Source organism: Melopsittacus undulatus, chromosome 16 (assembly GCF_012275295.1).
Source record: "Melopsittacus undulatus isolate bMelUnd1 chromosome 16, bMelUnd1.mat.Z, whole genome shotgun sequence".
Lineage (NCBI taxonomy): Eukaryota > Metazoa > Chordata > Aves > Psittaciformes > Psittaculidae > Melopsittacus > Melopsittacus undulatus.
This window is the reverse complement of record NC_047542.1, coordinates 3,054,186-3,066,444: the sequence shown is the minus strand read 5'-3', so window position 1 is coordinate 3,066,444 and position 12,259 is coordinate 3,054,186. Positions and strand designations below refer to the sequence as shown.

Sequence of the window (12,259 nt, the reverse complement as noted above, 5' to 3'; positions counted from 1 at the left end):
AAATTAGCACTGAGCTTTTGGGGAGAGCATCCAAGTCCCCATCCTCCACATGCAGATCCTCACCAGCCTCAGGGGGACTGTACCTGGCCTTAAACCTCACCCCAACCCAATGCAACCTGTGTTGCAACCCAATGCAACCTGTGTGCTTGAGTGCTTGGGACTTCCTTGATGCAAAAGCTTAAAGATAGGGGGACTTGACCCTGACTCTATCTTGGTTTCAGGTACAAAAGCAAGTGTGTAACATCGATGGCAATTTTCTGTGTCATACATGTCAAAAATGAGAGTTAATGAGTAACATTGCTTATTAATAAATGCTGGGATCTGTGGAGAACTTTAAACCCAAATGCCTGTCAAAACATTAACTGACCACAGCTCACAGCTTCAGGGCAAAGTCACCCTCTCTTTTATCCATTTCCACCACATTTCTAGAGTTAAATGATGGAGGTTTCTTTTTTTTCAGTGATAAATATCATTTAATCACTTTGAAATTAAAATTTGTACCACCTTTTTTTTGGTTACAAAGCTTAAATTAGGACACATGAAATCACCTGTGAAGAGTGAAAACCGAGTCCTGTTAGGATATCGCAAAAGGAAAATCTAATCATGGCATGAACTGTCAGGCAGCACTTAAACAAAGTGAATTGAGTTAAAATCTTGTACCACAGGGATTCAGTCCTGCAGCTGTGGAGCAGAATCACACCAGGGTTCAGGTTGGAAGGGGCTGGAAGCTTCTCCAGTCCCAACCCCTGCCACAGGCAGGGACACCTTCCACTGGAGCAGCTGCTCCAAGCCCCTGTGTCCAACCTGGCCTTGAGCACTGCCAGGGATGGGGCAGCCACAGCTTCTCTGGGCACCCTGTGCCAGCGCCTCAGCACCCTCACAGGGAACAGCTTCCTTATATCCAACCTACATCTCCCCTCTTTCAGGTTCAAACCATTCCCCTCGGCCTGTCCCTGTCTAAAGGGGCTGTGCACAGTTATGCCCTATTCCCCATGCTCCAATGGCAGCCGGCTCCCAACCCGCTCTTGCAGCAGCGGTGCTGGGGAAGGGACAGCTCAGTGCCATGCACAAGACCTGCAATTAGCGGGACTCACCCCTTGATGACAGTTATCTTAACTGCTGCTTGTGTGGGGCAGGGAACGGAGACAATCCTGCAGCCCAGGAACACACCACAGGGACCCACAGTTGTGTTTCAGATGGGATGGGAGGAACAGGGATTGTCCTGCCTGCAGGCAAGAGCAGGAAAAGGATGGGAACTGTGCAACAGCATCCCCCCAGACAGCTCTGTGCAGGAACCAACCCTGTGGACCCCAGACGTGTAAAGAAAATTCACTGACACCTCTTGAAAGCAGAAATCGGATGAAATGAAGGACCTGGAAAGGGAGATTTACATTAGATTTTAGGCAGAAGTTCTTCCCTGTGAGGCTGCTGAAGGAACTGAAGGAGCTTTAAGGTCCCTTCAGCCCAAACCAGTCTGGGATTCAGTGATAGGCAGGACATATGTACTTGCTGATATTCAGTCTTTGAGTCTTTGGGGTACACAGACAGATGAAGTGAAGGACAAGGGGACAGAGAAGAGGAGCTACTTTAAGAAGAGAAGCCAATAAAATCCCATGGAATAAGAAAGCCTGGGCTCGTGCACGGCAGTGTCCTACAGACTGTCATTGCACCAGAGACACATCAAAGGGGCTGCAGGGCTGCAGGGATGCTCTGCAGGATGAGGAAGGTGTGATTCAGCCCCAGGAGAACTGCTCTGCCCTGGGGCAGAGGGGACTCCAGAGCAGCTCCATGGTTGGGAGCTGTACCTGAGCCACCGTCAGTGATGGTTGAGCCTCACCCTGGGTGGTGAGCGTTGGAAAACACACTCCTCACAACATGCAGGGATGTGTGTTCCAAGGTGCATTTATTATCCCAGTGAACATGAGCTGCTCAACTGTTCTCCAGGAGCTCATGGGCACGTTCTTGTCTGCTCCAGATGAAAAACGTTTGCTCTTTACCTTCCTCCTCTTAATAAGGCCCAGACCTCACCCCATGAGACCAGGGAAAGCCCAGGGCTTGCAAGAGCAGCGTGAAGGTTGGCTTTTAGCAAAGCATGAATGTGACAGGGGCAGCAAAGATGCCCAGTGTGGTAGTACAGCTGCTATTTTAAGGGAGGACAAGTGCCAGTCTCCTGTCTCCATCAAGGCCACACAGCTAAAGGTGGGCTGGGCACAGAGCTCTGGAAAGCAGTTGGAAGATTGCCATCGGATTTTATGGCATAGAAATAGCCATGTGAGCTCTGCTCTGATGCAACACGCCACAGTGTGAGGCTGCCTTTGATCCTGTTACAGGTAAACACCCCACAACAATCTGCCTTTGCATCAGGGTGAGGAGCTGCACCCTGCAGATGCATAGAGTGCATCTGCAGGTGTGAGAAGCGCTTGTGTGGTGCAGATCCTCATCCAGACCTGGGGAGGGATGGGAGGAGAAACCCTCCTGCCATGGACAGGCAGCAGCGGTGGCTCCCATCGGATGCAGCTCCTCCCTTGTCCCATAGGAGAAGCAGCTCCCTCCTCATCTCCATGGCTGAACCCCTGTGCTCCCCAGCACCCCATGCCCAAGCAGCCCTGCTCAGCCTGGGCCCCCAGTGACAGCTCCCACCCCATGGTCACAATGGCCCCGATGGTCACAATGGCCTCAGCAGCCACAGCAGCACTGCCTGCAGCTCCAGCACAGACAGCCCTGTGTGCCAGGTCCCTGTGTGCTGGGTCCCTGTGTGCCTCATCCCCAGCAAGGAGATGGCCTCGCAGGTGGGAGCTCATGGCTTGGCAGGAGGGATTCCCACTTTCCCTGTCCCCTTCCCGCGGGTGGCTGGGATGGAAGGGTCCTGGTGGTGCTGGTGTGATGCCTCATCCCTCCCCTGCTGCATCACCATCATCCGCTCAGAGCTGGGAGCAAACCATGTGTGACAGACCTGGGATGGCTCCATAGGGACAAGCTGCAGGATCAGGGTTCCCAGCTGCAGGACAGGGAGGGTGGCAGTGGCACAGGCCAGGATGGGCAGGGGAGCATTAATCTAGAATGGACATCAATGGACATCATTGTTCTCTCTGTGACCCCATCTGTGAGGATGTTCCGTGAGAGACAACAGGCAGTTTAGCAGGGATTAGGGATCTCTAAACATATGACTGGATGCAAGAGGATCATGTGGGATTCTTCATTCAGCCACTGAGCTCTGGCAGTGCCATAAATAGCACTGTGGACATCGAGCTGGTGCTTCCCCTCAAAGACAGGGACCACGTAAGCAGATGCACTCCCCCAGCAAGGAGGATGCTTCTGCAGAGCTGTAGATGCCCCAAGGGATGAACAGGAACCCCCGGAGCAGCCGAACCCCATCATGAGAGTGCTTCACAAGGCACAGTACCCTGTCTGTCACTGGGCACGGCTGTCAGCCCCTGTCACCGGGTGCATGCAAGGCTTGCACATCTCCAAAGCATCTACATGACTTAGCAGTTGGGGTTTCAAAGCCTCTGCTCCCCACCCCAACTGCACTGCTTTAATAACATGAACACCTCCCTGCTGGGTGGACACGGTTGCAGTCGTGTGCGTACTTGTCTCTTATCTTCCGAAGCGAGAAAGGCCACAAGCTATAATCATGCATACATGTGAATAGGATGGCTTCTGAACAAATCTGTGTTCGTGGCAGGGCCGCACACACCACACTGAACGGATGGTCATGGTACAGATCTTCAGGAGTCAAAATCCCATGATTTTATCCATTTATTTAAATGGGAAAAGTAGGGATAAAAGTGCTGGCTGAAAGAACACTTGTCCTGAGCTCCAGCAATGGAACCGCGCGAGCCTCTGGCAAATGAAAGGGGGAAATGGGTGGCAAAGAAAGGTGGTGAATCCATGGGGATATGGGCATTTCCCTCAAAGGGGATTTCTAAACCATCTGCTGGTGTCCCCCTCCTAATGGCTTTAGGAGCCAGTGCTCAGAGCAGAGGGAACAGAAATAGAGCACCAGTAAGCCAGGGCGTCACGGAAACTAGGAACCCTCTTTAGTGGGTTAAAAATAAAGGCAGACAGCAAAGCGTTTATTTAGGACGCCCAGGAGTAAAGCAGTTAATTGCTGGGGAAGAGCCAGTTTCCATTAGCACGGAGGAGTCATCAATGAACACAAGATAACTGAGTCACGGTTAAATAACAGCAGCAGAAATAGCTTCTCAGTCAAGCAGAGCCTTGGAGCAGCCACGGGTGACAGCTCAGCCCCATGTGTGTCCTGGGGCACACATCCACACTGCCTCCTCTGCAGAGGGGGGATGTCAATGCACAGTGAATGCACACGGGTGATGGAGCAAGGACCACAGGGACAGCTCGTGCATAGGGCTGCGGGCACTGGCTTTGCCCCAGAACTCCAGCAATGCAGCCCAGCTGGTGGTGAGGAAGAGCTTTGCTGTTATCAACAACCCTCATTTCCCTGCACATCTCCAGCAGGGGGAAACCCACTTAGAGCTTTGGGAAGAGCCATGAGCACAGCAGCACAAGGCACAGAGTGGTGGTGGGCACCCACAGAGTGACCTGAAGCCCCAGGCTGTGTTTGCAAAGGACAGTGTTATGGTTCTGTCATCCCTGATACACCCCATTGCATCTTGTGGGTCAGATGGGGTTGAACCATCCTCATGGCTGGTTTGCCATAGCTGTGGTTAGGTGCAGGCTTTACAAGGAACAGGTACTGCTGTCATTTATAGCTGTTACAGTTGAGATCTTCATCTGGGACTGGGGCTCCTTGTACCAAACACAGAAAGAAATTGCATCCCCCAAAAGAGGTGGAAGGGGGAGTGAGGTCAGACTGACAACAGGAACATCAGAAACTGGGTAGCGCTTTGTGTTCACTCTGCCCTGTTACAAATAACCAGCTGAAATGCAGGTCAAGAGAGAAGCAAGTGCTTCCAGTCTGGCCATGGGCATTTCTCACTATGATTTCCTTCATTTCCACTAAGCCTCTTCGGTATTTCCAGTGCTCTGTTTGATTTTAAACTCACTTTAAGCACTTTGAGCAACACCCCCTTCAATTTTTAGCTAAAGAAATGGCAGTGTTCAAGGCCAGGTTGGACACAGGGGCTTGGAGCAGCTGCTCCAGTGGAAGGTGTCTCTGCCCATGGCAGGGATTGGAACTGGATGAGCTTTAAGGTCCCTTCAACCCAAACCAGGCTGTGGCTCTATGAAATGTAAATATCTGCCTTCTCTGCATTTATTCTGCCTACCGACTGCCTTTGCAATGGGTGTAAGTGGGCTGGTATTCCATAAGCTCTGCTGGTTTGCTTAACTTGCTGCTTTTTGGTCACTAGTACATAACCCTTGCATCAGAGCCTTCTGCCCTGGTGAGGAGAGCAAAGTGTGCGGTCATTGCAATGCATTTGTCTGGTTCTTTTGCCCCATAGAGGACTAAATCACCAGAAGCCCCTGGCAAAGACCACAAGAGCCCAAAGGGAACAGAGGAGACCGAAGCAGAGCAGGACGTCTCCCACTCGCCACCCATCCCAAAGAGCCAGCCACCTCCAGCACAGCACCACAGGGACCGGCCTTTGGCTGCCCATTGCATTCCTTTTGTGGCCCATTATGGGAACCGTCAGCCCAATTCCTTCCATTTTCTCTTCTACCAATCGACTTGCTCCAACTCATACAACCCCTTCTACACAGCACAGAAGGCAACGTGTGGGTACCGCTTCCACCGCGACACCGATCACACCAGGAAGGTGATTGATGTCCCGAGTGCAAACATTGTGAAATGGAGACCCATCCGGGGCAAAAAGCCCTAGGGAAACCCAATAAATCCCGAGACATGAAACCAGTGATGTGTTCTGGTGTGACTTCAGCTTCCCAATGGGAGTCTGAGCAACAACCAGTGAGCACACAAGGCGAGGAATGGGTGGTGAAGCTGTCACTGCTCCTCAGACAAACAGGCAGGGTGGGTTTTGCTCTCAAATCCTAGTCCAGTTTGTCCGGTCATTTATTGCTACCAGCTTACATGGAGGCACTGTGTGAATGGTGACCCAGCCAGGCCCATCTGCACAAGGAACCTGGCTTCTGCTTGTGCTTTGAAAGGACTTCTTCTTTCACTAGGCTTTCCCCAGACACAAAGTGTTTTTCTTAGTGAATGGGAAAGCACATTTCATATGTGGTGCTCAGAAAAGAGATGCTCATTGGAGCTGAAATTGCTGTGGCACGTGCCTGTAGCTCTCCTCCAGAAGTTCCTCCCTGTAAGGGTGGTGAGGGATTCTGATCCTGGACAACTGGATGCACTGCTACCAAGTACTTCTTGAAGGAGCTGCCGAGCCTGTATCCACATGTTACACCCAACCTTTCTGCAACCCCTCTCTGTGCCACAGGACAGGCTATCGCAGCCTCATCCCTTTGGCAGTAGGTCAGGGTCCAGGCCACCCACTCAAGTACCACTTTGCTCACAGAGCTGTGCCTGTTGGCCAGTGCAGGATTAGCACTTCCCAAGCTAATTCCTTCTTCGTGACTGTTTTACACTTGCAGAATGTCACAGAGTTACTCCTAATTTACAATACTGAGCTCTGCAACACATAAACGCTGGGCTTTTTGGCTTAAAGTTGTATAAATGGATATAAAAGTGTTACAGGACAGACCCTCTGCAGGTTGAGATCCAGCTGTCACATCCATTTCATTACTAGTGAATGATCTGCTCCATGCTACTTTCTAAGGTTATACTTTATCTCCCAGTCCTTCCCTGAGTGCTGTGCATCAGGGTAAAAACAGCATTGCTTGTGGTCATATTTTCATGCTAATTCATCCTAAGTGAAGATCAAAGCTGCATTCAACTCCACTGGCACCAGCCAAATGCTGGTAACATGGGATGTGCCATGTCCAGCACTGAAGAGACAGAGCACAGGGCTCCATCAGCTGGGAGGAATGAGAGCTTCCCTGAGAGATCATCACAGCTTGTGGTGTCTGCATTTAGGGCACTTAAAGCTTTACCAGTCAAAGCAATTATGTTTCTATGTTTGTCTCACACACCAAACTTACCCTTATGCAGCAGCTCTTACAGGAGATGAAATGGTGCCTCCCCTTTCCTGAATTTCAGGCTCAGACTGGAAATCCTTGAGGCAGAGGAGACCAAACCTCAGCAGCAGCACTTCTGAGTGTTCTTCTCTTTCTTCTCGCTCTGATTTTGGTCTAAAAGGTATTAATTATGTGACACCCCCCCCCAAAAATCATAAATTAAGTGGATTAGGAGATGACATCATCCCAGAGAACATTCCACCCTCATAATCCCCTGCTGGGCCTGTAATCTGCAAGACTTGCCCATTTTACCTCCTTTCTATTTTAACCCTTAACTCTTAATGCCTGGCAGGAGCCCATCGTCCCCCTGAGCCTCATTGGCCACTGGAGAGGGATTTGCTGGGTACTTAAATGTCACCTTCTTGTCCAAAGAGGATTCTGTGCTCTGGAGTTTTCCTGGGGAGAGGTGGCTTTTGCCTCCATCACCCACACAGAGGCAGTTGGGTTCTTCCCAACCAGTGATCCCTGCAGTGCCACCGACACCAAGACTAAAGACAAGAAGCAGAAGTCAAGAGAAAGCCCTCAAATTCCACCAAACCCCCATTGCTTTGGCTGCAAAGTGAGTGGAGATGGGGAACATGGATGGGAAAACCGTGGAGGAGCTGAGCACCACCGAGTGCCACCAGTGGTATAAGAAGTTCATGACGGAGTGTCCTTCTGGCCAGCTCACCCTCTATGAGTTCAAGCAGTTCTTTGGCTTGAAAAACCTGAGTCCTGCAGCCAACAAATACGTTGAGCAAATGTTTGAGACGTTTGACTTTAACAAGGTAAATATTGTCCTCCCTGCTCAGCCTGTGCAGGGCTCGGCTCTGCATGTGATGTGTATGGGGGTATCTGGGTGTATGTGGGATGGATGTCCCTGCGCATGGCAGAGGGCTGGAGCAAGGTGATCTTAAGGTCCTTTCCAACCCTAACTGTTCTATGACTCTATGTGTGTCACTATGGATGGTCTGATTCTCTTTGGCGTCATAAATGATAGTTATGTACAGTGAAAAATGGCAGCAAAACCTCCTCATTTACTGCCTGCTCCGGGGGAAATGAGACTTGGCCCTGAGATGATGTTTTCCTTTTAAATGACTCAAATAGCATGGCTTTACCTGTGTCTGTGATCCCTTTCCAATGGAGTGCCCTTTAATCCTTACATATCGAGTGTTGTGACAGAGGAACAAGCGAGTGGGGTGAGAACAAGTGCTGCTTTCATGCAGAAACAGCAAGTTCCCAAGCGTGGCATGAGCTCTGCTTTGCAGAACAGACCGGGGTTGGTTTTCTATTGTTTTAAGTTATAAATGGATTAGAGTTTCATTGATCTAATTACATGTGCTCAGTCCCATACAATAAGGAGCTCGGGCTTTTTGTTCCCCATGGAGAAGCTTTGCATCTCAAGCTGTGGCTATGCTGGATCCCTGGAGCTGGGTAGTCCCAGAGCACCTGCATGAGCTTGGGAATGCTGTTTTCCCAGCTCTGGAGCCATGCGAGAGAAGCAGATGGATGCTGTGACTCCAAGGGGAAGCAACATCCAGGGGCTTGGAGCAGCCTGATGTAGTGGAAGGTGTCCCTGCCCATGGCAGGGCTTGGAGCTGGATGAGCCTTAAGGTCCCTTCCAACCCAAACCAGTCTTGATTCTATGATTTTATGTTTAAGCCTTTACCTTGTTCACTGCCCGGTGTTTGAACGCCTGCCTGAGAAGGGAATTGATGCACAGCAAATCCTGCTGGGAATGGGGCTTAGGAGCTATTTATACCTAATCTGGCTCCTGCAGCAGCAGGATAAAGCAGATGATCTCTTCCTGAACCAGCCTTGATGGCTTTTTTCATTGACAAAACACTGGCTTATTCTCTATGGATGACTGCCTGTGGTTTGTAGCATGTGTTTTCCTTTCTATCCTAATGGTTTGTGCCATCAAAATGCTCTGTGGCACTTTAGCAAGCGCCCTAGAAGCTGTGATCATCACAGGGCAGTGTCATTGGTGCCAATGGTACCATAACCCAGCCTGGCAGCTGTCTGTGGGTCCAGCTGAACGTCTCCCAGTGCTGTGGTGTGAGCTGGTGCTCAGCAAACACTGGGGAGGAAAGTCAAAGATAAAGGTATTTGTGTTTTAGAGGTAACCAGATGTGAAGCAGACACACAAATAGCACAGGGACAGAGCAGCTCCTTCCCAAAGCACTGGGGTATTTCCTGAGCTCATTCCTCTCCCAAAGCTTTGCATGTGAGAAAAGAGCAGCTGAAAAGAGCTGTAAAGGATAACATCAGGTAATGCATCAGTGTTCATCTATATAAGCCTGCTCCTCTTTGACCTCTGAATTACCACTGCTTTGCATAGGCTCCTTCCGCTCAGGCTAGCTTTGAAGGTTAGTCCAAGCCATGTGCACCCACTGAGTTTGGTTGTTATCCAGCCCTGTGTGGATCAACAGAGCCCTCAGCACATGGAGTCTTCCAGTGGGGACATCCATAAACTGGCCAGGAAAGTCTCTTACTGCCTGACTCTTTACTTTGAATCTCATTCACATTCTACCCTTCTGCTTTCAGGATGGCTACATAGACTTCATGGAGTACGTGGCAGCTCTGAGTCTGGTCCTGAAAGGGAAGGTGGATCAGAAGCTGCGGTGGTACTTCAAGCTCTACGATGTGGATGGGAACGGCTGCATTGACCGGGGAGAACTGCTGAACATCATCAAAGTGAGTGGGCTCAGTCTTTTCCATTCCTATCACACACAAGGGTCATTACATCCATAGAAAGGCTGCAACAGGAACATTCCAACCCGAAGGTTGCCTCCCTGGTAAAGGAACAGGCAGCAGCCAAACCGGCTGCATGTTCTGTGCCAGTCCCCCTGCCCACCCTGCCTCAAGCACCCACTCCTGCCTGCTCAGACACAGCAGTCCCTTGTCTCCCCATCGCAGGTTGTTTAACCACGGCCACTGCAACCCAGGCTGTGATAAGCACTTCAGTTTAATCACAGGATTTTCAGAGGTGGATGGCTCCTGGCTTATCCCAGTGCGGCCGCTTAATCCTTTAATGCATTGATTGCCTTTTTAAGTGATTTTAATCTCTGGGGGTTTTAGCAAGGGTTTATTCTTTCAGAACTAAGGGCCTGCATCAAAGCTTTGGTCTCTCCCATGTGGTCACTGAGCTGCTGGTACCCACAGGTACACAAACCTCACAACACTCGGTAGTTATCCTGTGTCCTTCTTCCCCTCCAGGCCATTCGAGCCATCAACCGGTGCAATGAAACGATGACGGCTGAGGAATTCACAAACATGGTGTTTGACAAAATCGATATAAATGGAGATGGTGAGGAGCCAAATCCTGCTGCCACCTTCCCCCTGCCCCGCAGGCCACAGCCATTCAGATGCTGGATGGCCCAAAACAGCAGGATGTGAGGAGAGCTGGAAGAGAGCAGCTCCCCATGAGGGTTTAACTCATCCCCTCCATGGGCTGAAGCCAGCCTGAGGGGACACAGCAAACTGTCCCTCATTGTTAGCTGGGATGGGGTTTGGAGTGTATGACACAGACCTGGCACATCAGGAAGGGCCCCATGTTATGGTCCATGTCACTCCAGGTGGGCTGCAGTGGGAGCAGAAAGGCTGCAGGGCTAAACAGACCTATTCTCAATGTGCTCCTGCAGGTGAGCTTTCCCTGGAAGAGTTCATGGAGGGCGTGCAGAAGGATGAAGTGCTGCTCGACATCCTCACCCGCAGCCTGGACCTGACACACATCGTCCGGTTGATCCAGAACGATGGCATGAACCCACATGGGCAGGAGCAGGAGGCAGAGGATGCTCAGTAGGTTCTGGGGATGCCTTCCCTTCATCTCTGCTTACCTACCCCACTTTGCATCCTTAAAACAAATGTGTTTGTGGCAGCTCTGAGCTGCCCCAGCACCAGCAATAGACTACAGGGACCAGGGTCTGCTCCTAAGCTACTGCTCCCTTGGTACATGGGGAGTCTGGGGCTCTGCTCTGGTCCTGCCCAGTGCAGCAGTGAAGAGGGGTGCTGTGATGGCAGCTCATTGTGCTGGAAGCACACATCTCCCCCCGGGACTGCCAATGGGACTTCTTGTGTGGGGCAGGGACACAATGCACCAAGACAGCCTCACACCAACACCAGCTCTGCAAGAGATGAGCCCCAGGGCTGCCAGCACTTGGCCCCGGTGAAAGGAGGTCCCCGAAGGACACATGTCTGAAACCTGCACAGCAGACCTGAACCTTCTCTCTCCATATGCATTTCCAGAGCACAAGTTCAGCATTTTTGGCCATTTCTGCTTTGATTTGCTATTATTCTTTAGTAGTCATTAATGATCATGAGCTAGAAAAAGGGGAGTGGTGAATGCAGTGGCTCCTCTTTGTTTTTAAAGCATTAAAAACACAGAATGGTGCCTTTTTTTAACAACTATCTGAACTTTCAGGGCATGTTATTAGATCTAAGGCAGAAGCTGTTCCCTGTGAGGGTGCTGAGGCGCTGGCACAGGGTGCCCAGAGAAGCTGTGGCTGCCCCATCCCTGGCAGTGTTCAAGGCCAGGTTGGACACAGGGGCTTGGAGCAGCTGCTCTATGGAAGGGGTCCCTGCCCATGGCAGGGGTTGGAGCTGGAGGAGCTTTAAGGTCCCTTCCAACCCAAACCATTCTGTGATTCAGTATTTCTGTTTGGAAGGGCTGTGATAGCAGTAACCTGAGAGGGAAAAGCTGTGCATGTTTGTAGGAAGATTCCTGCACATCTCATCAGCTGCACAACAAAACTTCTCCTCCAAGTTACACTCTGTGGCACCCTCGAGTGGTTTTAACTACAACAGCAGCAAACTGCACACGGTTTGAAGGGCTGTGCTGCTCGAGATGGGCCAGACACCATGTCCGCACCATGAGCATCCGCAAGCACCTGAGTATTCCTGAGCAGGTAATGGGTACCATCCATGGCACAGTGGGCTCAGGGACCATCCCCTGTGGAATAAACCTCAGTCACCCCTTATTAAAGCATTCTGAGCACAGGAACCGTATCTCCTGGTGCTGATAACCAGTGCCAGGAGCAGGGGCTGTGCCCAGGACCCAGCACACGCACAAGGAGGTTGTGACAGCAGCAGTACCAGCCCCACACCAAGCTGGGGCTGTGCCTTGGCTGCTCCTGGAGAAGGATTTCCTCACCTCATGTGAGGCAATACAGAACACCAGGAAGGAGCTCCTGGCTAGATGAAAGTTGTTATT

General features: G+C 50.9%; 1 protein-coding gene across 1 annotated transcript; it reads left to right on the top strand.

Moving 5' to 3' along the window:
• The first annotated feature begins 7,459 nt into the window (after positions 1-7,459).
• On the top strand, positions 7,460-10,944 carry GUCA1A (guanylate cyclase activator 1A). Its single transcript, XM_005143220.3, has 4 exons — positions 7,460-7,835; positions 9,595-9,744; positions 10,267-10,357; positions 10,692-10,944. The coding sequence occupies exons 1-4, from the start codon at positions 7,638-7,640 to the stop codon at positions 10,850-10,852; spliced, it is 600 nt and encodes a 199-aa protein (XP_005143277.1). The 5' UTR covers positions 7,460-7,637; the 3' UTR covers positions 10,853-10,944.
• Positions 10,945-12,259: the final 1,315 nt, after the last annotated feature.

Coding starts and splice junctions, on each gene's coding strand:
- GUCA1A (XM_005143220.3), top strand. CDS start 7,638: ATGGGGAACATGGATGGGAAAACCGTGGAGGAGCTGAGCACCACCGAG. Junction 7,836..9,594: donor AGACGTTTGACTTTAACAAG/GTAAATATTGTC, acceptor TTCTGCTTTCAG/GATGGCTACATAGACTTCAT. Junction 9,745..10,266: donor AACTGCTGAACATCATCAAA/GTGAGTGGGCTC, acceptor CTTCCCCTCCAG/GCCATTCGAGCCATCAACCG.